The sequence below is a fragment of the Sprattus sprattus genome (assembly GCF_963457725.1).
Source record: "Sprattus sprattus genome assembly, chromosome: 20".
NCBI classification, from domain to species: Eukaryota; Metazoa; Chordata; class Actinopteri; order Clupeiformes; family Clupeidae; genus Sprattus; species Sprattus sprattus.
Genome location: NC_137918.1, coordinates 13,119,429 through 13,145,124, shown reverse-complemented (window position 1 = coordinate 13,145,124; position 25,696 = coordinate 13,119,429). Strand labels below are relative to the sequence as shown.

Below are 25,696 nucleotides of genomic sequence, written 5' to 3'. Positions count from 1 at the left end.
TGTATCTATCTATCTATCTATGACACAGAAGAGGTTATTGTGGAAGCTGAAATAATATTAAATTATTATAACTTTTATAGCCTATAGTTATATAATAGACAATTGGAATTGTTTGCTAGAACATCCAGCGTGTCGGGACCCCCCCTTGCTAGCCTTGCTCAGCAGCACACACACACACACACACACACACACACACACACACACACACACATACAGCACTAATGCCTCCTCTTGCTCTAGTTGGGCCACAGTGGTACAGGAGGTAGAGGAGTCGTTTAGTAATCAGAAGGTTAGATGGTTGCTAGTTCGATTCCCCACTTCTCCTCACCAGATGTGTAAGTGTCCTTGAGCAAGACACTGAACCCCTAACTGCTCCTGATGTATAAATGCTAAACTGCTTGTAAGTCGCTTTGGATAGAAGCGTATGCTAAATGACTAATTGTAAATGTAATGTAGTTGGTGAATGAGTACATTGTTTACATTATCCAAGCCTACGTCGCTACAGCAGCTAGCAAGGTGGCCTCGTTAGTGTTGTTGACTAGGTTGGAGGCTGAGGGTTTGGATACGCCAGGAGAGCGCTAAGTCGCCGGTATGCCCTGATCCTCTTTACACAGCTGATCTGTGTTGTGGTGTGCCTCTCCCTGTTCACATGACTGTGTGTGTGTGTGTAGTTTGAGATGCTGACGTTCCTGCTGTGTGTGTGTGTGTGTGTGTGTGTGTGTTTACAGCTGATCTGTGTTGTGGTGTGCCTGTGTGTGTGTGTGTGTGTGTGTGTGTTTGTGTGTGTGTGTGTGTGTGTGTAGGTTTAAGATGCTGACGTTCCTGCTGTGTGTGTGTGTGTGTGTTGGTGTGTTTACAGCTGATCTGTGTTGTGGTGTGCCTCTCCCTGTTCACATGACTGTGTGTGTGTGTGTGTGTAGGTTTGAGATGCTGACGTTCCTGCTGTGTGTGTGTGTGTGTGTGTGTGTGTGTGTTTACAGCTGATCTGTGTTGTGGTGTGCCTGTGTGTGTGTGTGTGTGTGTGTGTGTGTGTGTGTGTGTGTGTGTGTGTGTGTGTGTGTGTGTGTGTGTGTGTGTGTGTAGGTTTAAGATGCTGACGTTCCTGCTGTGTGTGTGTGTGTGTGTGTGTTGGTGTGTTTACAGCTGATCTGTGTTGTGGTGTGCCTCTCCCTGTTCACATGACTTGCCAGGCCATGCTGGTGGATTGGTCACTTCCTGTACCTGATTAGCCCGGCTTAGTGCTGTGATTACTCCCGAGAGAAGAGGAGTGTGTGTGTGTGTGTGTGTGTGTGTGTGTGTGTGTGTGTGTGTGTGTAGAGAAGAGCATAGGGCCAGTCATAAGATCTCTGTATGTGTGGTTCCTCGAAACCTGCCTTACCTGCTTAGAGATTAGAGATCTAACGTGAAAAGGTGGATAATAATAGTAATATATAGATATGTACATATATAGTTTCTGTCAAATTACCAGAAGAGAAGCGCACATCAAGCGCACAGTGAAACGTTTTAATGTTCTAGTGCATTCGTAGGTCTGTGTTCCCCTGTGTTAGGTTATTTTGCTAGTGTGACTACAACCCACAGGGCCAGAGTGTAAAAAAAAGAATGGGCAGGAGTCATTTCATTAAGCCTTTAGAATGGCATGATTATTCTGGGTCTTTTATACGTTTGTTATCTTTTGACAGCAGAATTATCTATTTACAGGGAGCTCAGATCTTTTTTTTAGAGCTGGCTTTTAAAAATTGTACTTCAGAGAGTACAAATTAGGCTTCGTGCACCTACATCCTATTTTTACCGCCGTTGCTTGAGTGCATTGGTCCAGCAAAGGAAAGCAGACCGAGGCCGTCAAAAAGAGAAAAAGTGTTTTTTTAAAAAGCAGGGGAAATGATTGACTCTTTGAAAGTCGAGTGGAAAGGAGCCAGAATGTTGCTGCTGAGAGACAGAGGTGTGTGTGTGTGTGTGTGTGTGTGTGTGTGTGTGTGTGTGTGTGTGTGTGTGTGTGTGTGTTGCTGCTGCTGCTGCTGAGAGACAGAGGAGTAGAGCAAGAGGAAAACGAGGCGTCAGAAAGGACAAAGGCTTAGATGGAACGCTAACACTAGACTGCACAGTATAATGGAAATAGAACTGAGAGTGACGAAGGCAGTATTGAAAAGATGAAAACAGACTATAATTGACCACTTATGTGTGCTTATGGCGCTTATGTAGTGGTCTTTACAATGGTCTCAGTCAACAGGATTATTCTAGTTCCATGAAAAACATGTTACTTGTGTTATTTGTGTTGCGATCGATGAAGAACCCTGAGGGTTGTTGCAGCCAGGCTGTGTTGTCAAGGTATTTTTTATATAAATATATATATATATAAATATATCTTATAGCAGAGAACTCTCCTCGTATTCATCTTTAAAAAAAATCAAACTGAACGTAAATAAACCTAGCTGCTGTCCTACACACAGGCCCTACGTGGTGTGAGTACTTGGAAGTGGGGCCAACTGTGTGTGTGTGTGTGTGTGTGTGTGTGTGTGTGTGTGTGTGTGTGTTTAGTTTACCATGGTTTACCACTTTGTACTTTTGTACTCAAATTCACTGTTGCCTTAGTAGGCTGTGTGTGGTGTATATCTTTCCACAAGCTCTTCAGCGCCTGCACATACAGCACCTGCAACTGAGGAATCGACTCAAAACTCAAACCTAGAGGGAGCCACTGTCATTATACCGTCAGAGTTCATGGAGTGAAAATGAGAGGATTAACCAATCCCAGACAAACCTCATCAGTTGCCACTTGAATTCTGTTGTGTGAGAGTGTGAGAGAGTGTGAGAGAGTGTGAGAGAGTGTGAGAGAGTGTGAGAGAGTGTGTGAGTGTGAGTGTGAGTGTGTGAGTGTGTGTGCCCACCCCAGTGCGTGTCTGTCTGCCTTCTGTCTTATTGTGTGACTGAGAGGCAGACGTCCTTGTGGGGAAGAAAAAGAGCTCGTCCACAATGGAGACACGTCACGAGTCTGGACCGTGCCTTAAAGGCAGGACGACACACACACACTGAAGCCTCACTATCACCAGCCAGAAAACCCGTTTATTTGAGAGCATGTGACGCTAATCGCCTTTTGCCCCACAAAAGAAGCAATATGAAATTGCTTTTTTAATATTTTTTTCTGCCTGCTTAACACCTGTCTGCTGGTCCTGTATCCAACCCTCCAGGGTCAGCATCTGCGGGTATCCACGGCAACAGCTCCGGCGGTACAAAGGCATCAACACACGGATGATGGTGACCTCCGAATTCCTGGTGCAGCTCATCACGGGCATCCATTTTGCCTTGTGAGTGACCTTTCACCTCTGATTCCACCTTTCCACTTCCTGCTTTGATGTTTTTTTTTACTGCTTCCTATCGCCTGTTTGCAAACACTGATGAAATGTACTCTTTACTGCTACATGTTGCTTGAGTTGGACCAACGGAACTAGGATCAGTGTGTTAAATGTACTCTTTACTGCTACATGTTGCTTGAGTTGGACCAACTGAAATAGGATCAGTGTGTTAAATGTACTCTTTACTGCTACATGTTGCTTGAGTTTGACCAACTGAAATAGGATCAGTGTGTTTTTATTATTATTATTAGTAGTATTTAGAATTTCCTTTATCTTAAGGAAACTTAATATGCATAATAACCTGATGAATTCTTGATTTGAAGCCTAGTGCTCTCGTTAGAGAAGTCCTTAAAAAAAAAAAAAAAAAAACGTTACGTTGGTTGTCAATGGTAACCATTCAAGAGCATTGATATGGAACGGCGATTTAACTTTTCTACTGGGACTACGTCCAAGGTGTCCGGTTATACGAACTTAATGTACACCCCATTAGCCAATCAGAAAACAGTATTTCGTTCCAGAGGGAGATATTTATATTGGTCCTATCTTCTCCTCTTCTGCAGGTATAACGGGGAGTCAGACCTGGGATCTAAAGCGCTGGACGATGTTCTCTACCGAGCCCAGCTAGAGCTTTACCCTGAAGCATTACTGGTCAGTGTTGTGTGTGTGTGTGTGTGTGTGCGTGTGTGTGCGCGCGCGCGCCTTTATGTGTGTGTATACTCTGAACATGACTTAAGGAGATCTAAAGTTCAGATATACAGACACTTCAACAAAATGCAGCCCAATCTGCCAGCTCCATCCACTAGAATGCAGTCGTGATGAGCTGCCGCAGTGCAGAGGCGGCGCTAACTGAAGCTGGAGCTCTCCACGTATGACAGAGCAGGAAGTCTTAGCTGAGCTGAGCTGGCTGCATGCAGGATCAGTGTAGGATGGATCCTCTGTCTTTATCTCCACAGCCACTGAGCTCTCTTTCAGCAGCTGATTGTAAAGACAGTGATTTGAATGGAACTTAAGGCAGGCATGAGTCATTGTTGGGCTATTTTTACTCCGTAATTAAAGTGTGCTTTTATCCGCTCTCGTTCTCTTCTACTCTTCTACTTTTCTCTCGCTTCCTCGGCTCACTGTCTTTCTTTCGCTCACAATCTTCCTTTCGCTCACTGTCTTTCTTTCGCTCACTGTCTTTCTTTCGCTCACTATCTTCCTTTCGCTCACTATCTTTCTTTCTTTCGCTCACTCTCTTTCTCTCACTATCAACTTTCGCTCACTATCTTTCTTTCTCTCACTATCTTTCTTTCTTTCGCTCACTATCTTCCTTTCGCTCACTATCTTTCTTTCTCTCACTATCTTTCTTTCTCTCACTATCTTTCTTTCTTTCGCTCACTATCTTTCTTTCTTTCTCTCACTATCTTTCTTTCTCTCACTATCTTCCTTTCGCTCACTATCTTTCTTTCGCTCACTGTCTTTCTTTCGCTCACTATCTTTCTTTCGCTCACTATCTGTCTTTCACTCACTATCTTTCTTTCTTTCACTCACTATCTTTCTTTTGCTTACTATCTGTCTTTCACTCACTATCTTTCTTTCTTTCGCTCACTATCTTTCTTTCGCTCACTATCTTTCTTTCGCTCACTATCTGTCTTTCACTCACTATCTGTCTTTCTTTCGCTCACTATCTTTCTTTCGCTCACTGTCTTTCTTTCGCTCACTGTCTTTCTTTCGCTCACTATCTTTCTTTCGCTCACTATCTTTCTTTCTTTCGCTCACTATCTTTCTTTCGCTCACTATCTTCCTTTCGCTCACTATCTTTCTTTCGCTCACTATCTTTCTTTCGCTCACTATCTTTTTTCTCTCCTCCTTTCTCTCCTCCTGTCATGCTTTGCCTTTCTCTTTTCCTATTTTCTCCCCGTCACTTCTTCACTCGTCTGCCCTCTTTCTTGTCGTCCCCCATCTTGTGTTTCACTTATCTGCTTAATGTTCTTCCTTTACTGACCTCTTCTCTTCTCTCCTCTCCTCATCTCTCTCTCTTCTCCTCTCTCTCTTCTCCTCTCCTTTCTTCTTCTCTCCTTTCTTCAATTTACTTCTCCTCTCTTCCTCTCCTCTTCCTTCTTCTCTTTCACCCCATTCACCTGTCTCTTCCGACGTACGTACTGTACGTATCTTTTTTTTTAAATTTCTTTTTTTAGATTTCTTTTTGGGCTTTTGTGCCTTTTGATCGATAGTGCAGTGAAAGATGGGACAGGAAATGAGAGGGAGAAGAGGTGGGGAGTGGACAGGAGAAATGACATCGGGCTGGATTCGAACCCGATGATTGTTTGTGAAGTGACCTTGGGTGTCGTGAAAGGCGCTTTAAATAAAATGTATTATTATTATTTATTATTAATATTCCTGTCTAACCCTAACCCTCCCGTCCTCCTCTCCCTTCCTCAGGTGGGCAACGCCATCAAGTCCACCACCCAGGGCGCTGCCCTCAAGTCCAACAAGGAGGGCACGCGCAGCATCCAGGTGGAGATCACGCCCACGGCGCCCCGCATCTCCCGCAACGCCGTCACCAGCCTCTCCATCCGCGGCCACCGCTGGAAGAGACACGGTGAGGGTCCCGAGGGGCCACCCGCCAGGGGCCGCCTCTCCACAGAAACCGCTCTCGGATCCCCAGCCTCCAAGCCAGTCCCCCATAAAGGCCAATGGCGGCCTGTTAGGCGTCCGTGGTCGTAAAAACAGTCTTGGAGTAGTTCCCCTTTTTATGTGTTCAGGGCTCAGGGTTTGGCTCTTGGCTTAGTCAGCTGGAAGCTTGGCTTAGTCAGCATGTGGAAGTACTGGTATGTTTGGAGTGAGATCTGCCCCATGCAAGCTCGCTATCTCTCTCTCTCTGTCTATCTATCTATCTATCTATCTATCTATCTATCTATCTATCTATCTATCTCTCTCTCTCCGTCTCTCTCTCTTCCTCTCTCTCTCTCTCTCTCTCTCTCTCTCTCTCTCTCTCTCTCTCTCTCTCTCTCTCTCACCCTTTCCCTCTTCCTCTTCACCTCCCATACTCTCACAGCCCTCACAGAGATTTCACACGCCATTATCTCCATCTGCCTCTCGTTTTTCACTGTCATACTTTCATTACAATCACTCCATTCACTAATTGGTCCAATCAGAGCCCTGTCCAATCAGGAAGTCTGCCACTCAGCAGAGCGGAAGATGCTGGACGCCCAGAAGCCTGTGTTATTTTGTTTTTGTTTTATTCCTCTTTTTTTTAGTTTGTCTTTAAACAAGAGATCTCATCCATGGCCAATTAAAACTGACAGGCATCGGGTTGCCATGGCTGCATCAACCGCCCCCCCCCCCCCCCCCCCCTTTCCCCCAACCTCACATACCCCCCTCTCTTCCTGTTCTCTCTGGAACTAGTAATTGGAGCGGTAATTAGAGTTTTGAGCCTGACCGCTTCAGATCCCTACCCCTTGATTTCATTAATGAAGGCCTAAAAGAAGAGCAATTACACATCAGATTTTTCTCTCTTTTTTTCGTTCTATTTTGGAAGTACGCTTGCGATGGCAAATTGCATCAAACATCGCGTTCAAAAGTTTTCCACAACTGCATGGGCCTTTTGACTAACAAACCAAATACTTATGGCATACAGCATTCATTGGATGATAATTACATTGAGCTCTTAATGTACTTAATGTAGATTGTCGCTCATTGTTACTCAGTGTCAGTCTTCATTCACATCATCACTCATCTGACAGCAGGTTTATGTTTTTATAGAGCTGTGTTTATGTGGCCTTTCATGTTATGTTTTTAAAGTGCTGTGTTCGTGTTGCCATTTTTACTCATGTTTTTAAAGTGCTGTGTTCGTGTTGCCATTTTTACTTATGTTTTTTTTAAGTTGAATTATCATTTCTGTTTTGCCATTGTTGTATATTTATGCATGTGTTTATGTCTTCTGTGTCTTTTTCTGTGCATGTGTGTATGTATGTGTGTCTGTCTGTGTGTGCTTGTGTGCGTGCTTGTGTATGTGCGTGCATGGCTTTGTGTTTATGTGTGGGTATGTGTGGGTATGTGTGCGCGTGTGTGTCTGTGTGTGTGTATGCTTGTGTGTGTGTGTCTGTGTGCGTGTGTGTGCGTGTGTGTGTGTGTGTGTGTGTGTGTGTGTGTGTGTGTGTGTATGCTTGTGTGTGTGTGTGTGTGTGTGTGTGTGTGTGTGTGTGTCTCTGTGTGCATGCATGTCTCTCCACTGTCATTCTTCATCCAGAAACTGAGGAGAACAATGTAGACGCGACGGACTTGAGTCCCGCCGGCCCCATCCCCGAGATTAACGTGACGGGGGTGGGGGGCGAGCGCGTGGGCGTGGCCAACGGAGAGGCGCTGAGGAGCCGGCCAGAGGGGGAGGCGCTGGGGGGGGGCACAGCAGAGGTGGGGGGGGCGGACCCTAGGGGTCAGCAGGAGGTCAGGAGGCAGAAGTCCGTGCGGAGGCACCTGGAGGACGGGGCCACGCCCTCGGGGAGGGTCCACTTCTAGAGGCCCCTCCCCCCTTCTTCCTGCCGGCACGCCTCCTCCGCCTTCCTCCTCCAATAGCCTTCCACGAGCGAGCACAACCCCGCCCCTCTCCCCTCGGACAGCCCAGAGGTACTGTGTGTGGGGAGCGAGTGGCCTGCACTACCACACTCTGTCTTATTCCCCCTCTCCCCCCCCCCCCCTCCCATCAGGTGGGACAGGGCACAGCAGAGCGCTCCTGGAGTCATAGCTTAGCATAGCACACGATGAAACTCACCTGCGTTTATGTTAGTTCTAATTAAATCAGCAGAGAAAGTTCCACCTCTACAAGAACAATTTTACTAAACTAGACTTGGATTTGTAAGTCGGCATTAGTTCAAAATGGCACACAACTTAAAAAGTCCAATTTGTACATATTTTGAGCTTTAAGTTTCTATGATTGGGTACGCTTCTGCATAATTTGGTCCCTGTAAGCTCTCGCTAAATGTTCCCAGTGTCTGCCTCATAGCTGGAGTGCAGAACTAAAGACGCCATGTTTGACAATCAAACATGATTGGCTGGCTTACTGAATTTGGATTTAACATGGCATGAAACGTTGATTTTGTTGAACTCAACATTTGAATGTACTTTTGCAGACATCTCAAAACATACTTTTCAATCTTGGTAGAGATAACATTCACCGCAGAACAAGAGAGCTCTCTTGGAACTTTCTTGGAACTTTCTTGTAATGCTGCAAGAGTCCAGGTGTGCTTGTGTGTGTGTGTGTGTGTGTGTGTCTCGGAGTGCTCTTAATGGCATGCACTCAAGAAAACTTTTCCTGAATATTGTGCAACAGTTCTTTTCTAACGTGTTCCCTCCTCTTCTAATGCCATGTCTGTACTTCGTCCTTGTTTCTCACTGAAAGCTTCTATTGAATTGCCACCCACTTCAAGTTCACAGCTTGCTAAGCACTACAGAGACGTCTGTGCGCTACGTCAGCTCTAACCTCCACCCTTTACACACACACACACACACTCACACTCACACACACACACACACACACACACTCACACACACAGACTCCTTGGAAAAACACTCTTATATGGGCCATTCTACCGAATTCGTGTAATATGCAGTCCCTCAACAATACAAACTATTTACAAAACAATTAGGTATTTAGGCATAGATATTTAATTAGAAAATGTTATGGTCTATATAAACCCAATGCATTACATGAGATAGTGATAAGCTAAATATATACAAAATCCTCATTTATAGGGTACTTTCTATTGGGAAGTAGCTGTCCCCAACCCTGACATCTAAATTTCAATGCCTTTAAATAACACTTTTCAATTTTTTTAGATTTTTTTCAATGATTTAATTTCAAAGATCTTTATGATTGGGTTGAAACAGAACTTGGAATATTTAGATTTATTGTGGGTTTAATTTTTAAATCAATTTTCTATACTCAAAAAATCATGTCCCTAGTTTTCATGTCACTACCGAAACACAAAAGTTTTAGTCCATTGGCTGAGCCTGTGTTTTAGCCACGACTCTGCATTTTTGACCATGCAGTGACACTGCATCTCTGACCCTCATGGTTGAATGGTAAGTAGCTAAATCCCATAGTTTTTATATAAATGTGTTCCAAAGTCTGAAAATCGACGTGTAACCTTAAGAATTGTCACTACCGAAACGCATGTTTTCTTCAATTAAGTAAACCTTTTGGGGTTTCATGGAAAATCTTATGTTTGTATGTGTGTTCACCTCTTCAAAGATGTGTTTGCATGCCGTGTGCTTGTTAGAATTCTTTATTTATGCTTAAAGTTAGCTAGAATTGTCACTACCGAAACAGTCACTACCGAAACATATGGTAGTGACCTGATGATTTCAGTAGTGACAAAATGAATTGGTAAGTAGTTCAATCCCATAATTTTTAAATAAATGTGTTGTGTGGACTAAAGGGCGGCCCAGAGCACCTTTTGGAAGATTTTTGGAGAGAAATGAACATCCATCCAACAGTGCAGTCACTACCGAAACACCGGATGTCACTACCGAAACAGTGCAGCACTACCGAAACACAGGATGTTTTGTAAAAAATTAAGTATATTGAGTAATCAACTAAAATGTTATGATACTGATTGGATTAATGTATGTTCAATTTCATCAATGAACAACTCTGGAATCAATATGATCAGTATTTAGCATTTTACAAAGAAATATTACACTTAGATTTTGATGAATTGTATAAATTGAACTTGAAAATTTGGTAAAAAATTCATTTTTATGGATTTCATTGTGAAAACCTTCAAGAAATATTTGTAAAAATACTCTTCAGAGAAGGGAAGGAAACACAATCTGAACAGGTCAATAATAATACTTTTTTACTATAGTAAATGTGATGTTTCGGTAGTGACAATTTTTGGAAGAGGAAAAACATTCCAACACATTCTGAAAATACAATATAAAAATTGACTGTTCTTTTACTAGATAAGTGTACTTTAGATATGGTACAATATACATACGGACAAAGTTTTGGGAATAAAACATAAAAAAAATCCAAATATTTCCGACCTGACTTTGCACCAATTCGGTAGAATGGCCCATATACCACAGGTCTCTCTATTAAAGAGCTCTGTCCTTTCGATGTATGTTTTTTTCAGTCTGCCTGAATAACAGAGTTCTCATCAAACTCTCCTTCCGCCACTAACACTTAACTACTGGGCTGCCATTCAGAAAGGACTTTTGTCCTGATTCCTTTAACGGGCACATCGGCAGCTCTCGATACGATTCATTGTCGTGGGAAATTGAATGTGTCCCTTTTGGAAATTGTGACCTCAAGTTCTATTTGGGTAATGCCACGAAGGTGACATCTGCCTCTGAAAATATCTGAAAAGTATTTGGCCTTGACGAGAACTGCCGATTGGCCGCCATGCTGCCTAGCGACATCTATTAGATAAGAGCCTTCTGGTCTTTGTGGCGTAGATCAAATGCTTCTGCTTGGTGTATGGCTTTAGATATGATGCTTCTGCTCCTGTGGCTGAGATGATATTATACAACTGGTCTCCTCTTCTTTCCTTTCTCCCCTCGTGTCTTGTGATTCCTGGCGCTGCCTCTAGGGGGAAACAGAGCCACTCATTTGTTCTTTGGAGGTCTTGGATGTGTATTTATAAGGACTAAGTGAAGAAGAAGTTATATGTTTTATCCATGTAGATGTTATGCTCCAATGTGTGTGAACACCGAATATAATAGGAAAACACTAGATAGTTCTGGCGTTATTTAAGTGTGAGGGCTTATATTAGTTCATTCTACTCTATTTATATCTCACAGAAGCCTTCTAATAAGACTAATCTTAAGGGGGGGGGGGGGGGGGGGGTGTAGAACTGTTTGTGACCTTGTGACCTCCACTAAGACCCTACTGACCCTAAGACCCCCCCCCCCCACCTTACAGACGCAGTGGATCTGGGTTCCCCGGACGACCTGATGGAGATCGCAGAGGAGGACGAGGGCTTCTGCCCACGTGCGTTGGTGGAGGGAGGAGGAGGAGGAGGTGGCGGCGGAGGAGGGGGTGGCGGCAACAGCCCCCCCATCGTGGTGATCAGCAACAGCTGTGGCGCCACCAGCCCTGCGCCCACGCCAGGCAAGCCGGCGGGCAAGAGCCAGAGGCGACTCCTGGGGGGCAAATCCAAAGACAAGGACAAGGAGAAGGAGAAGGAGAAGGAGAGGGAGAGAGAGAGGGAGGGGCAAGGAGGCACCGGGGGGCGGGCCTCGGCTGACACCCCGGAGCAGCTGGCTCTCAAGCGCCTGATGCTCACGTCCAGCCAGTCCGTGCCCAAGTCCACCACGCTCAGCCTGTCGCGCACGGCCAGCGCCGTCTTCTCCCGGTCCTTCGAGCAGGTCAGCAACGCCCTCGCCATCGCCACCGGCAACCAGGGGCACCGCGCCCCCAGCCCCAGCCCCGGCTCCAACCACGCCCCCCCGCTCGCGCACAACCGCTACTCGGCCTGCAGCCTGCAAGAGGAGGGGTTGGGCTTCATGATGGGCGGCGGCGGCGGCGAGGACATAAGCCCCGCCCCCCTCCACAGGCAGCCGTCCCCGAGCATCAGCGTGCATCTGGCCCCCGACCTGTGAACTTTGACCTATGATGTCACGTGGGCCGGGGTCACACTCCCTTGTGCCCCGCCCCCCTCTTCTTGGTAAGGAATCTCACTGTTGCTCAGCTATGACAGACGACTTTGACTTCTTGGTGGACCCAACATGACACCCCCCCCCCTCAACCGTCATTGTTCTCCCTTCACAACCTTAAAGTCTGCACTTAACCCCCCAACCCCAATGCCCCTTGAAGGAGAAGAAGGAGGAGAAGAAGTAGTAGAAGAAGAAGGAGGAGAAGGAGGAGAAGGAGGAGAAGAAGGAGGAGAAAGAGGAGAAGGAGGAGAAGAAGGAGAAAGAGGAGGAGAAGAAGGAGAAAGAGGAGGAGAAGGAGGAGAAGAATTAGTAGAAGAAGGTGGAGAAGAAGAAGGAGAAGAAGAAGGAGGAGAAAGAGGAGAAGGAGAAAAAGAAGGAGAATAAGGAGGAGAAGAGAAAGGAGAAGAAGGTGGTTAAAGGGGAAAGCTGCTCAGTGTTCCCTCCTGTGGTGGCATTCAGCCATAACTGTGGCACCTTAGAGAAACGTCTCGGTTTTTTAACTGTTCTCTATCTGTTGATGGGGTGTGAATCACTAAAACAGTTTTAAAACAAGACAAAGTATTTTTCCAATTAATTCTTTTCTAAAAAAAAGTCCCCACTCCAGTCATTGTAACTGTTGTTTTTGTTGTTGTAGGGGACTGTTATTCATGATCTCTTCATAGTGTCCCCATCAACTGGTTCGGTATTGTGGACTTTACGCCAGGCTGTTTAAAGTGTAATTTTTTAAAGTGTCATTGTGTGTTTGTGTGTGTGGGTGAGGGTGTGTGTGTGTTTGTGCGCAAATCTGTTTGGGTGTAAATGTACCTGAAAGTATATAGCCATGGGTTTACATTTGGGATGCTGGTGGGTTGGCAAAATTACAAGAACACATCTGATTTTTTTTTTTGTCTGTTTCTTAAAAGAATGCTTCAGAAAAGCACAGTAAATGATTGCACAGCATGTTTAAATGAGCAATGGGAAATGGGTCAATCAAGAATGACTCGTGTTGCACTATAGGCTGAAACCCAAGCCATCCCTATGTGTCCCAGTCTAACCCTGAGTCCACAGCATGGTTGTGTAAGTCATATTTCTACCACTATTGATCGACTTTGTTGGGAGAAATTCACCCAAATTCACCTCAAATATTTAAAAACAAAGATACATAAATAGAAAAAAAAGGCTTTGTTTACAACAGCGGCTGTTCCCAAGATGCCGAAAGAGTCGGCATCGGTTGATTTCGATCCAGTGAATGACTGTGACTTTCCTCCACTGGGCTCGGAGCAGCACGCCCCTGCAGAAAGAAACCGCCTCTGGTCGTGTGGAGGCAGAGAAGGTGTTTGTATGCTGATGTTTTCTACGTATGCTGTACAAACTGTGGTATAAGGAGAAGAGGAAAGAAGGGTTCCATTGCAGTATTAATATTGAAATCAAAGCACATCTGTTTTTTTTCGTGTTTTTTTTCTTTCTTCGACTTCAAACCAGCACGGCAAGGAGTTCCGATGGGGAGCGATGGCCAAGTATCTCACCCCTTGCAAAAATTCACTCCAGTTCTCTTCTGCAAATTGTATTGGATCGCCCATCTTGGAAATAATTGTGCTCGTATCATGTTACTGTGTTTATATGATTGAGTTGTGTGTTTGTGGGATTGTTTTTATTGTTTAATGGGTAAATTGGACGAAACACTGTGGTACTATATGATTTTCATGAAATGGGGAAATTGGTTAACTTGATTTTTGGTCAGCTTTGTCTCGATAGAATATATATTTGGTAATTACAGGGGTGTTTTTTTTTCTAGTTCACAATGTGGAAGTATAACAATCATGACTCAAAATTTTTGTTTACAGAAATGTGGAGAAAAAAAATGCTCTTGTGAATTGTACATATTCTTGTACTAAAGATTTTTTTGTTTTGTTCTTTTTGCCTTTTGTCTGAAAGTAACTCAATGATAAAGCTTCTCGGATAATAAAGTGTTTATATTTCAGATGGTGTGAGTCTGTTTAAGTGTTTCCATGCCCTTGTTTTACTGAAGAGGCAGAGGCTGCGATTCTGGCAAAAATGTGTTGAAATTGAAGCCTCACAGCCAATCAGATTACACCCCTCCCCTCTGGGCTTCTGAAGCAATATGCTGATTGGCTGGAATTGTTTATGGCTCGATATGAGCTCATTTATGAGTTAAAGTAACACTATTGATGAATTTGACACTTTTTTGAGGTATGGTTTTATAGGCAACTAGCTTTGTTACCATCCTCAAATTCATTTTGATTGCATATGGTCATGTGAAGGACAGATAAACACCTGTGACTTCCCCACTAGCCATCCAAGATATGTCATGTGGTTCTGTGTACCGGGGTGGAACCCCCTGCAAGAATGGAAGAAAAGCTTTCACACGCATGACATTGCCAGCTATACTGCCAAAAGACACCAGTTAGTGTGTTTTGGCAAGCTTCTATCAGTGTCAGCTGGGCTGTTTGTGGTGTTTGCAAGGTTTTTGCATGCCTTTGAGGTAGTAAGCTTACTAGTTTGTGAACAGAACTCCGTAGTGCTGCTTTAACACACATTTGCATGGCTAAGGGTGGAAGGGTGGTCAGTCTATTGGTTTAACGGATTACACTTTCTACCAAATGGCACCTTGTGATAAAGAATATGAATTATAATTTTAGTATTAATTATGAAATGTCATTGTTAATTCGTACCTAATTCACGTTGTTCTTTTTTGTCGTTGTGTGTCTCTCTCTCTACCCCTCACATACACACACCCACAATGTCTTGCTCTTATTCTAGTGTCTCCAAGTCATAATTAATTCACCAGGTACATTGAATAATTTACAAGAAGACATTCACACTGAACCCACTAACCTGGCATAGATCATTTGAACTTTAACTCTTGATGTATTTGATAATGAGTCTTAGATGTACCTAATTCTATGTATATAGGCCTTCGAGTGCATTCAACACTTCACGTTCTGTCTGGGTCAATTACGTGCTGTTGTGGATATACAGATCTAAAACAAAATAACTGATTCTGATGTGATTCCATTCTATCACTGGGAAGTCTTTCATTATTGAATGTAGTTCAGTCAAACCAACGTAAACTTTATCTGAAACGATGCAATATACAGTACATTCATGAACTTATTTTACACCATCGGTAGCTTCCCACCAGATGGCGCCCCACTGCCATCCACAGAAATCTGAATTGTCACTGTCGTAAAATAATGCATGGCACCATTTACGGCCACGCTGAGTAACTACTTCCGCTTGGAAGTCCTTCAGAGTCTCGTACAGTGTCAGGTGTGGGGATCGTTGAAAACATGGTCAAGCTCAGCAAAGAAGCCAAACAGCGGCTCCAGCAAGTGTTCCAGTGTGGACAGTTTGCTGTCCGATGGGGTTTCATCCCTACTGTTTTGTATTTAGGTCAGTATGATTGTCGTTTAACATCAGTACAAAACACCATAGCTAGCTAGGGTTAGCTTGTTAACTTAGCCTGCTACTTTGGTCATCTTCAGCTTCCATCACAAGGGCTAATGTACTTCTTTCTAACATGATAACATCAAGATTGTGAATAGGCAGATAAAGGTATAATGACCTTTAATACCGTTGTGCAAAGGCAACGAATTAAACTTCCACGCGAGTTATGATGTAACGTTAGCTGGTAGCTACCTAGCCAGACGGTAATGTTGACGTTGAACTGTAAAGCCAAGGTGGTCATCGGGCACTACCATAAAGGCCTGCCACGACAATACTAATCGGTGTTAATTGGGGGATATTTGGGCAGTCATTTTGACTTGGGACGTCTGGTATTTATTGTTCTAAAAGGAGGACGTTGCGTTTCTGCCACGAGGGAAGTTCTAACGTGCATGCAGTTTCCTCATTCTTGGATATTTTAGTTGCCTAGTAGTTGGGAAAGAGGGTCTGTGGCTGAATGACTGATTTGGTGTGGCTGTGACACTAACACTATCCATTTGTAGCTTTGTTTTTGTGCCATCATAATAATACCATGACCACAATTGCTTCCTTCAGAGAGATTCATCTCTAAATGAATCAGTCTTTTTTTTTATCTTGGTGGAGTTTAGGATATCACCTGTCATGCATTTAGGGGGAGGGGTGGCGTGCTGTGATGAGCCAATATCGGAAATCCGGGTCTCCATAATCCTTCCATTTTTACTCGAGCGTTCGTGACGTCAACTGAGTCTGTAATCTACGTTGGGCAAGCCTCTCCGGCCCCCTCACCCGTCTTCCTCTGCCACGCAAACCCCCTCGGTGACTGTAAATATCTGATTGTATTGTCATTCTGGAATTTCTGTGTGTGGGAGTGAGCGGGAACAAGAGTTAGTTTAGAATTTTTGCTGATGTTGCAATCCATCATTTTCTATCCAAACAAAAGCTTCTGCGAAATAGAAAGCCAGGGCCATAGTTCATGTACTGCTCACATCAGATTGATTACATTCCTCAAGGTGTAAACAAGTCCGTTCATGTATCTTTGAGTATTTCTTTTGTAGCTACAGTAACCTACATTGTGAATGGATCTGAAAGAGGCACAGTCATGTGGCCTGTAATTGTGTGGCACCGGCAGTAGTTTTGCTGGGGGGGACATCCCTACTGTCTATAAACTCGACAGGGAAACCTAAGTTACATTGATATTTTCGGACATGCCTTGCATGGCAAAACTCAGAAAGTAAGAAAAAACATGAGGGAAAGTCCTAATGTGCTTTGTTTTAGTAAATGGCCATAGGGAAGTCAGAATATAGTATTTGTGAATGTCTTCACATTTCAATGTTGCATGGGTCGGGCATCGGCAACACTTTATGGCTTCCCATAAAGGCCTCTTTTCACATTGATTTGACAATACTAATTGAACGGAATACAAGGTGGCTCTTTAACGCAGTCAGGAGTTTTCGATTCATCTTGTGTCTTGACGGATGATCAAATGCACGTTCATCTCAATATGCGTTGCTATGCAATGAGGGCTGAGTTGTGTTCGGTTTACTGTCTGAGCCGTGGGAAAAAATGTGTCAGTTTCGATTCACACCTGAGGTGTTTTGGTGTGCCCTCCCACGGTGGGTGAGCTCTTGAGAAACGCCTTGCTTACAGGGAAGTTTATCACATTAACGAGAAATGCGGATTACAGTTAATTTAGTAAATCCCCTCAGCCCTCAGATTGCAGACCCTGGATGAATGGCCACCCTAAGGTGAAATCCTCCCAACTGACTGTTTTCCACAGCCTACTTGTCGTGTCACAGGTGTGAACCCCACATAAAGTTTGCATCTCGCTCTCTGTGGCTGAAGGCCAAGGTTGCAACTCAATTGATGCTTTTGTTGCCAGTCTGTCTAATAAGCTGCCTCTCTCTAGGAAATGGAAAGTCATATGTGACAAATAAAAGCTTTTAGGGCAAAGCCTAGACACTGAACGTGATGACAAGTCTGAGTCACGCATCAGAGGAAGTTGCATCAGGCCGACGCCTTTCCTGATTGATATGGAAGACGACTTCCAAGAACTTTGAACATCCTGGATACTAAAAATCTTAAGTGTTTTGTGGGCCCGAACTCTTCTGGCAAACTGCCATCTTTTGATCTATGTTATAATCAACATATCAAATATGTTCATCTATGTGGGCTGGTGTGGAAATCTTAATTCAAAATTGTAGCTTTTGGTTGGTGTTGTTCACACGACAACAGGGTGTTTTTCCTTTCGAGAGTTAATCTGCATTCACTTTTCTCTCATAACCTAGGCTGGAAGTAATAGCCTTACCTAACTGAGGACGTGGTAGTGATATGAAGGGGCACAGCTCAGCCTTCAGGGAAATTGGGGCTCAGTGGTACAGGAGGAGGTACAGAAGTCGTTTAGTAATCAGAAGGTTGCTAGTTCTATTCCCTGTCAAAGCGTCCTTGAGCAAGACACTGAACCCCTGAATTGCTCCTGATGTGCAGTGGGCCATCAGTGTAAAATGTAAAATGTTTAACTCCTTGCAAGTCGCTTTGGATAAAAGCGTCTGCTAAATGACAAAATGAAGAGGTGCACCTCAGCCTTGATGACAGGTGATTGGATAAAGTTGGAGCATGTCATTGTCTTTTAAAAAGCTCAGCTCAAGACCTAACTTGGTACTGCACATGAGAGCGCACTTGCATGTAATATGCGCTTGGTTCAGGGAATCTTCTTTGCTAGTAAGGCTCCTTACCGAGTGAAATGACCTGGATGTATCCTAGTAGCAGCCAAGATGAGAGCTGGTCCGATTTTTGAAATGCTTAGGAAAAGTCCCTCAATGCTTCCTTTCGTATCTCCTTCAGCATAGGATACACTGAAGTATCCTTTACAGTAAGAAAGGAGGTAATACCGTCCAACAACAGGACGGATTATCCGACCACAGCCTGTGTCTCTTCAAAGCAATCCAGAACGAATGGGGTCCATCATTAGGTTAACCAAAGTGCATGCTGGGTTCACCCCTCACATAACTGTTGCATGAAGCCCATTTTCTTTACAGAACAGCAAAAGGTGGGTGGGTTAGGCAGTGCTATTAATACAACAGGAATGACAAGCATAGAGCCTGAGAGGTTACTTGATTTACCACATGAAGGACTCCACTGGGTATATTAGTGTGCTTTTAAACTACGTCACAGACTGATCTCGTACAGTGTGGTAGACTGAGCATGATGCCAGTGGAATTTGAGTGTGTTGTAAGAGCATGACTTTCACTACATTTCATGACATGACATCCGTTATGAGTAAAGTGATTTCACAAATTTTCCTGGGAATAAGAGTGAGTGAAAGTGTGTGTTTGGGAGGATTTATTTATTTAATTTTATTTTATTATTGTTTTTGAGAAGAGCATAGCCAGGACCTGAAGAGTTACGGCATGTGTCATCTGAGGAATTCATTTTAGGCCTAACAGTTCCCAGCTTCCAGTTTCCACTTCCACTTGCTGGTCGTAGGAGTAAAGTCTGTTATACTTATATCTGAAGAGCCAGCAAAAGTCCTGTGTAGTCGCCTGTAGTGTCAATCCTCCTTAGTTTCCATCATAACGGAAACTGAACCATGACTAATTTCTTAAGAAAAAGGAACCGAGGTCTTGGCACCAGGATAGTCACAAGGCCAAATAGAGCTGAGGACTTAGCCCCCCAATATTGTAGGTCTTAAATTTAGCTCCTAACTGTTATGTTAGCTTGCTGCTAACGCTTTGATTGAAGATGCATGTAGAAGCTAGCTGCTAAAATGCTATTAGCGCTGCAATGCAGCCGAACTTGCTACTTGACACTCGCTACATGACAGCCAAACTGATTTTGCTGACCACGACCCCTAGGCGAAATACCGCCTACGAAAATTCGCCCCCAGTGTGTACGCTACGTTAGCCCCCCAAGGCCCACCGAGGGTCAGTCTCGAAATCCGCTTGTGCTCCCGCCACTCATCCTTACTATATGGATCAAGATTTTACCAGCAGACCCACTTACCCACGTTTTCATACCCACTTACCAATGCTACATTGTTGCAGGACTCTATTAAAGATGCATTCAGTAGAGTTTGGTTGTGGAAAAAGAAAATCCAGCTTGGATGGAGAGCATCATTACTTTTCTTTCCCCAGTGCATATCATGGAAGCTTCCGTAGAAAAATGGGTCGTCCTCGATTCAGTATTTCCTGTGGGGCATGAGGTGATGATGAAGAACATAGCGTGTCTCCTTTTCCCATTAAGGATCCCGATGCAGATAGGCAGAGGAATAAGGGACTTCCCTGGAAAGCATCCCTCTTCTGAAGCTGAACATTAATAACTTGCACAATATTGGGGTGGACTAGGAGACCTCTGTGTAACACAAACCTGGGCAAAGTGCGGCCCCTTGGCTGCCCCTGACCGGCCCGCGGAGGTCAATGGTAAATTAGGCATCAAGCGTTAAACGATAAAAATTAATATCACTATTAATTTGTATACTTATACTATTGCATTGCAAGCTTGCTCTCTTGTGTGTGTGTGTGTGTGTGTGTGTGTGCGTGCCATGTGTATTGGTTGTCTGGGCACACCTTTAATACTACAAAAACATGCTCATTTTTCATGCTGAATTGAGTTCAGCCTATTGGTCCGGCCGTCGACCACAGTCCCACTATCTCATGTGGCCCCCTGGGGAAATGAATTGCTCACCCCTGGTGTTACACATGGTGCTTTTGGTTTCCATGCATGTAGTAAAGTATTGGGAAAGTTTATCTGATTAGCTACCAGGTCTAATAAGCACAGACAGGGTTCTTTCCTCTGAGAATGTGCTCATCTATTTGTAATTGTAAGTACTGACTCGGTTGTACCTCGCTTCAGAAATTCAGAAAAAAATTAAATAAACTTTCCCCCCCTTTTTGTACAGGATTCAAACGGGGAGCTGATCCTGGCATGCCTGAGCCCACAATAATAAGGTACAGTGAGTGAGTGGAGTGGAGTGGAGTGGAGTGGGGTGGGGTGGGGTGGGGTGAGGTGAGTGTTTATGTCGGGGGGACATAAAGGTTGATGCTTTCTGTTTTTAATTCTTAGTTTTTTGTTACTGAAGACATTTAAACTAAGAAAAACCACATATGGAATTATGTACTAAATAAAAAAAAGTGGTATCTAAAGCAGTGGTTCTCAACCCTTGGGTTGCGACCCAAATTTGGGTCGCCGGAGTTTCTGAAAGGGTCGCAAGACGAATTCTAAATGTAAAACTTTTTTTTCAAGCAATGCTCCCTCTGTCCATTAGGGAATCCCTGTCCCCAATTCTGACATTAAACTACAGAAGCCGGCAATGGTTCTGCACGTAGGCCTATCTAACAATAACATGTTCGAACAATCAGCCAATCAAATTTGCATATAAGATATTTCAAATGTATCAACATGTATTGCGCGATAATATGCTCTGACATGACCGGAGAATGTCTAGAGGCGACTAGTGTAGGCAAAAAGTCAACAGACTATCTTCGTGTAAAACAAGTACCAGCTCAGATATGACTTCTTCTGAAGAACCAAAGAGGGAGTTTTTCAGGCGTGACCCGGTAATTCTGAAATATGGATTTACATATTGCGAGAAGAATGGTGAGCAGGGGCGGAGTGGCCATCGGGAGCACCGGGATTTTTCCCGGTCGGCCGGTCGGCCAATAATCTATCGAGGACCAGCCTGCAGACCGGCCTTCGCAGCCGTCGTGTCAAATTCATGAGCGGCCTATCGAGTTTGCATATACGTCAAATCATGGTCCCGTGAAAATCTCTAAGTTCTCCAAAGGTTATACAGTTCTGCAGTCCAACCACTATTTATAGCACTATTTGTCTCTGTACATCACACCTATGGTGTGTGTCAAACTCACTACCATTAATCCAACCTTCTGATTTTTGTTTAGCCTCCTATATTGATATAATTTCTTTTCATTCAGACGCTCCATTACTTTCATGACCACAAATATAAATTGGCCAGCGATTTAATTCTTTTTTTTGTTGAATGTAGAATGGTCGGAGCACAGCCTCATGGGAAATGCGTATCGTTCTGCCTTTATCAAGTGAACCTAGGGAGATAAATTAGCGGCTATCAGGGAGAGAGAGCAAGTGAAGCGGACCTGATGAAGGGACATAAGAGAAAGGAGAAAGGAAGGGGCAAAAAGGCCAGACTGAAAAAGAGGCGGATGCTGGAGGAAAGTGCATCAAAATGTACAAGAATTACGGATTTATTCAACCAGCCGTCAACTAGATGTGAGTGAGTTGACAGGACACATTGTTGCGAATTAGCATAACATTTGAGCCAATACGGGACGCGATTTGTTCCGTATTTCCATAAATGTACATATACAAATACACTGTCACTGTCATGTCTGTCACCCACACATCAACACTAGGCTAAATCTAACAATAATGATCAAAAGCCGCCCATTTGTTTGTGTAGTTGATATATGGGAGGTGGAGGGGATGCGGGTTGGGCCAGTTTTGGGCACGTTGTGGGCCGGTGGTGGGCCGGTGCAGTCAGAATTGTCCCGGTGGATTTTTGTGTCCCACTCCGCCCCTGATGGTGAGCACCCGCCGTTGTGTGTGTTATGCAACGAAATACTGGCTACTGAAAGCCTGAAGCCTTCGAAATTGCAGATACATTTTGAAACAAAGCAGGCCAACTATAAAGATAAAAACTTTTTTTAAAACGTATGATTTTTTTCTGCAATGGACACATACTTTAACTCAGTCAGCTCTCCTGGTCAAAGTATGTTGGTGTGACAACGGATGGGGCAGTCTCGATGACAGGAAAACATTCAGGGATCTCATTTACTATTTTGAACATGTCCATTTCTCATTAAGAAGTTGAGCATGTAAGTAAGGATTTCTCATTTAGAAAATCAACATAAGTCCTGTGATAAGTGGAACATGTTTGTCCATCTCTGACTAAAAAGGTGAACATGTAAGTCTATGGATTCTTTTTAAGAAGTTGAAAATGTATGGCTTAAGTCCATTTTTGTTCAAAGAAGTTCAGAAGTCCATGATTGCATAACTGATCCTGACTTTTAAACAGTTGCATGTGTTTCAATGGTAAAACAGTGGTATAGTATTAAGCCTAGAAGTAGTGGTAGTAATCATAATAATAAAATAATAATACAATTGTTAAATTATTGGCCTGATGAATCTTGCTGATTATTAATTTGTGGGTCGCAACTGCACTGGTATCTAAAAATGTGGGTCATGGAGCAAAAAAGGTTGAGAACCACTGATCTAAAGTGTGGAAAATAAAAAAGGCAAAGAAAAAACTTCTCAAAAAATGAGAAGGTGCATCCCAATTTTTGAATTGTGCTGTACCACCACTACCCCTCCACTGGTGCTTAGGGTATCTAGCAATCAGACTAGTGCAGAATAAATCTCTCTCTCTCTCTCTCCCTCTCCCTCTCTCTAGCCCTCTCTCCCTCTCTCTCTCTTTCTCTCTATCTATCACTCTCCCTCTTCCTCTCATTCTCTCTCTAACCCCACTACAAGCAGACAGTCAAACAGTCCGGTCATGCCTTTGGCGTAGTCAGGTTTGTTTAGACTGTCCACCACAGTAAAGTGCTTTTCTTCCCCCTCCACCCTCCCATCGCCTAGTTTGCTGTGGGGCTGAGGGCTTGCAGAGACGACCATGGGAGATTGGACCACATTACGCCATTTTCACCGCACCACCATCTCCACCTGCGGCTGGCGGCAGACCTCATGCCGACCCCAGGACTCCTGCTGAGAAGACACGGCCAACTCGACCTTCTGCTGGACTGGAGTATGGTGTCCCATGAAGGACAACCTACAGCCTGACCACATACATTACTGTTATTGATATGCCCTCAGTGACTATGTTTTTTTTAATTTGTATTATTATTGTTTTTTGGAAAAGTGTCTGCATGTGCAGGTGATTATGCCCAAGAGGTGCTTGTCTTTGCCATGTAGGTTTGTGCAGTGTACATGTCTGCCTATTTTGGTAAGAGTTCCTCAATAAATTCCATGTATGTGGATCAAGTCTTGCTTGTCATGGTCAAAATTATTAATTTCACTGTGGGAAGAGATCCACAAAATGTTGAATGTTCATCTAGACCTTTTATTGCAGCAGTTCTTAAATACAAACATGTATCAAAATAGACGTATCAAAATTAAATATAAAATAGATAAATACAGTATAATTTAAAACATTCAATGAGCCACATGAGCAATAGGTATTTGAATAAATAAGCAAATACATAAATAAACAAACGTATAAATAGGACTTTTCAAGTTAATCTAAAGCTGTCGTAGCTTGAGGTAGGTGCTGATTCTTCTCGCCAAACTTCTTCCGGTTCATGTAGCGCAGCGCTCTATGAGTGTCAATGATGAACTGGTTGAAGCTGCGCAGGATAGCATTGACTACGATCTTCTTATCCCACTGTGATCCGGTGGGGAGAACATCCTCGGAAGACATGTTCCCCGTCTTGTGCCTCTGCTGTGAATAGAATAACCATTGGTACAGGCTTGATTTCGTGTTTCTGACCCCCAAGAATGCTGACTTTGGTTAAGCTCATTTTTTGCCAAGTTCACATAAATCCAAAGTCAAGCCCAATGTCCTTTGGGATACAATGAGCCTTTCATGTGAATTCTAGTCAAACTAAAGGGTTTTTGTAAAAAAAAAAAAAAAAAAATCGCTTCCCAGTAATGATGTGCATTCAATGGGCTTGCATAATAAATATTTAGAAATGTGACAAATTAGATTATATGTAGCCTAGGCTGACTCAAGGTCTGAATTAAAACAAGGACGTCTAATTGAACTCTAGTAGGCTCACATAACGCTTTGACTGCAATTATGAAATAACATACCATATCTTTGACGGTATTTAGCAGAATATTTGTCCTCCAGGTGATTCCATCAACAAGAGTGGACTGAAATTCCTCCTTGACGTATTCCATTTGATTCTTATACTGCTGCAGACCACTGACGATCCGTTTCAAGCATCTGGACTGAAATTAAATAATATGTTAATATATTTGTATTTACATTAGGCTATCAGTTTGCAAAGGATCCGTTTCTATTTGGATCGTGGGCACGTAGAGGCACGTCAACAGTCCCAACAAAACATTGAATCAATGCCATGGCCTACCTTGCTGAAGTTGGCCTTGAAACACCCATCAGATGAGCTATTGATTGGAGACACGATCACATCGTTTGTTTCCTCTCGGGGAATCTCGGGGAATTTCGAAATAAACTGAAAAAAGCAATGAAGAATGGCACATATTTTAATTTTCAAAAAACAGCCTGCATACACTTAACTTAAACATGAGAACTCTTCTAGCTTGTGCATTCAATTATATAGGCTTACCTCTGCTAGAAGTTTGGCAACGTCCGCCTGGAGCACTGAGGCTGTGCTGACGACAACATTCTTAGCGTTACCTTCGAAATCATCTCCTGAGAGGTTCCCCGAGATGTCTCCGGATTCTAGGACGGTGGCTATGGACTTCCCTTCCGTCAGCGAGAGAGTTACTGCAAGAACGGCGCTGACAAGAAAGCCTACAGGGGAGAAAGTGAGAAGCAGGTTGAGAGAAAGTTTCGGAGAGAACCCTCTGACCAATAAGAACTCAAGAAAGTTTGACGTTTCTCTTACTCAGTAGAGAAGGCATTTTTGAGGAGGAGATATTGTAGTGAGTCCTGACATTGTCTGAATTTATATAGTTACAAATTTAAGGAAACCCCAAACCACACCTTCCGCGCTAATTTGGCTTTTCTGATGACCTCCGCTGACGTATGTAACTTCCTCTCATTTCATTCACTCTCTGTGACTGGACCTTAGGGAGATTGAGTAAACTTCTTATTAGTATAATGGAGTAAACTTCTTATTCATTCCCGTAGGGGAATTCAGGCGTATTAGCAGCAAGGTAATGGGAATAAAATATATAAATAAAAATAATAGTCCAGCTTCCTCCTCGTTCACCCCTCTGTAACCGCCTCCACATTATCCAATTAGGAGTTGGGGGGCTCTTCTTGCTCTGCCCGTAGTCCACCACCAGTTCCTTGGTCTTTCCGATGTTGAGCTGGAGGTGATTGGTGTCACACCACCCTTCAAAGCTCTCCAACAGAACGATGCCTCGTTGTAATCCGTGATACAGCGGATAATGGAATGGAGAATCCTGTCCTCACACGGTGTTCATATAAACCTACTCAGTAAGGGTTCGTTTTTTTTCAAAACGGGACGCTAGAAAATGCATTGATTCCTATGGTTTGGCGCGCTTTGCGTAGGCGCACACGCAAAGCGCGCCGTACCATAGGAATCAATGCA

The 25,696-nt window shown here is 43.7% G+C and overlaps 3 protein-coding genes across 3 annotated transcripts in view; 2 read left to right on the top strand and 1 right to left on the bottom strand.

Moving 5' to 3' along the window:
• hycc1 (hyccin PI4KA lipid kinase complex subunit 1) overlaps window positions 1-13,944 on the top strand; it is a 38,458-nt gene extending 24,514 nt beyond the window's left edge. Inside the window, exons 8-11 of the mRNA XM_080859612.1 lie at window positions 3,183-3,299; window positions 3,908-3,995; window positions 5,769-5,928; window positions 11,251-13,944. Coding sequence (XP_080715738.1) covers window positions 3,183-3,299; window positions 3,908-3,995; window positions 5,769-5,928; window positions 11,251-11,930 — 1,045 coding nt within the window. The 3' untranslated portion in view covers window positions 11,931-13,944. The remainder of the gene's footprint in view (window positions 1-3,182; window positions 3,300-3,907; window positions 3,996-5,768; window positions 5,929-11,250) is intronic.
• A 1,282-nt stretch (window positions 13,945-15,226) lies between these two features.
• tomm7 (translocase of outer mitochondrial membrane 7 homolog (yeast)) lies at window positions 15,227-23,415 on the top strand. The gene is made up of 3 exons (XM_080859147.1): window positions 15,227-15,377; window positions 20,302-20,350; window positions 23,013-23,415. The coding sequence occupies exons 1-3, from the start codon at window positions 15,275-15,277 to the stop codon at window positions 23,026-23,028; spliced, it is 168 nt and encodes a 55-aa protein (XP_080715273.1). The 5' UTR covers window positions 15,227-15,274; the 3' UTR covers window positions 23,029-23,415.
• Window positions 23,416-23,667: 252 nt separating this feature from the next.
• il6 (interleukin 6 (interferon, beta 2)) lies at window positions 23,668-25,040 on the bottom strand (the record flags this gene model as incomplete). Its single annotated transcript, XM_080859770.1, has 5 exons — window positions 23,668-23,871; window positions 24,243-24,383; window positions 24,524-24,628; window positions 24,743-24,930; window positions 25,025-25,040. The coding sequence occupies 5 exons, from the start codon at window positions 25,038-25,040 to the stop codon at window positions 23,668-23,670; spliced, it is 654 nt and encodes a 217-aa protein (XP_080715896.1).
• Window positions 25,041-25,696: the final 656 nt, after the last annotated feature.

What these genes read in the sequence shown, in the direction of transcription:
- tomm7 (XM_080859147.1), top strand. Translation starts at nt 15,275, where the DNA reads ATGGTCAAGCTCAGCAAAGAAGCCAAACAGCGGCTCCAGCAAGTGTTC. An exon ending in CCCTACTGTTTTGTATTTAG is followed by an intron (nt 15,378 to 20,301) that starts GTCAGTATGATT and finishes CTTTTTGTACAG; the next exon opens with GATTCAAACGGGGAGCTGAT.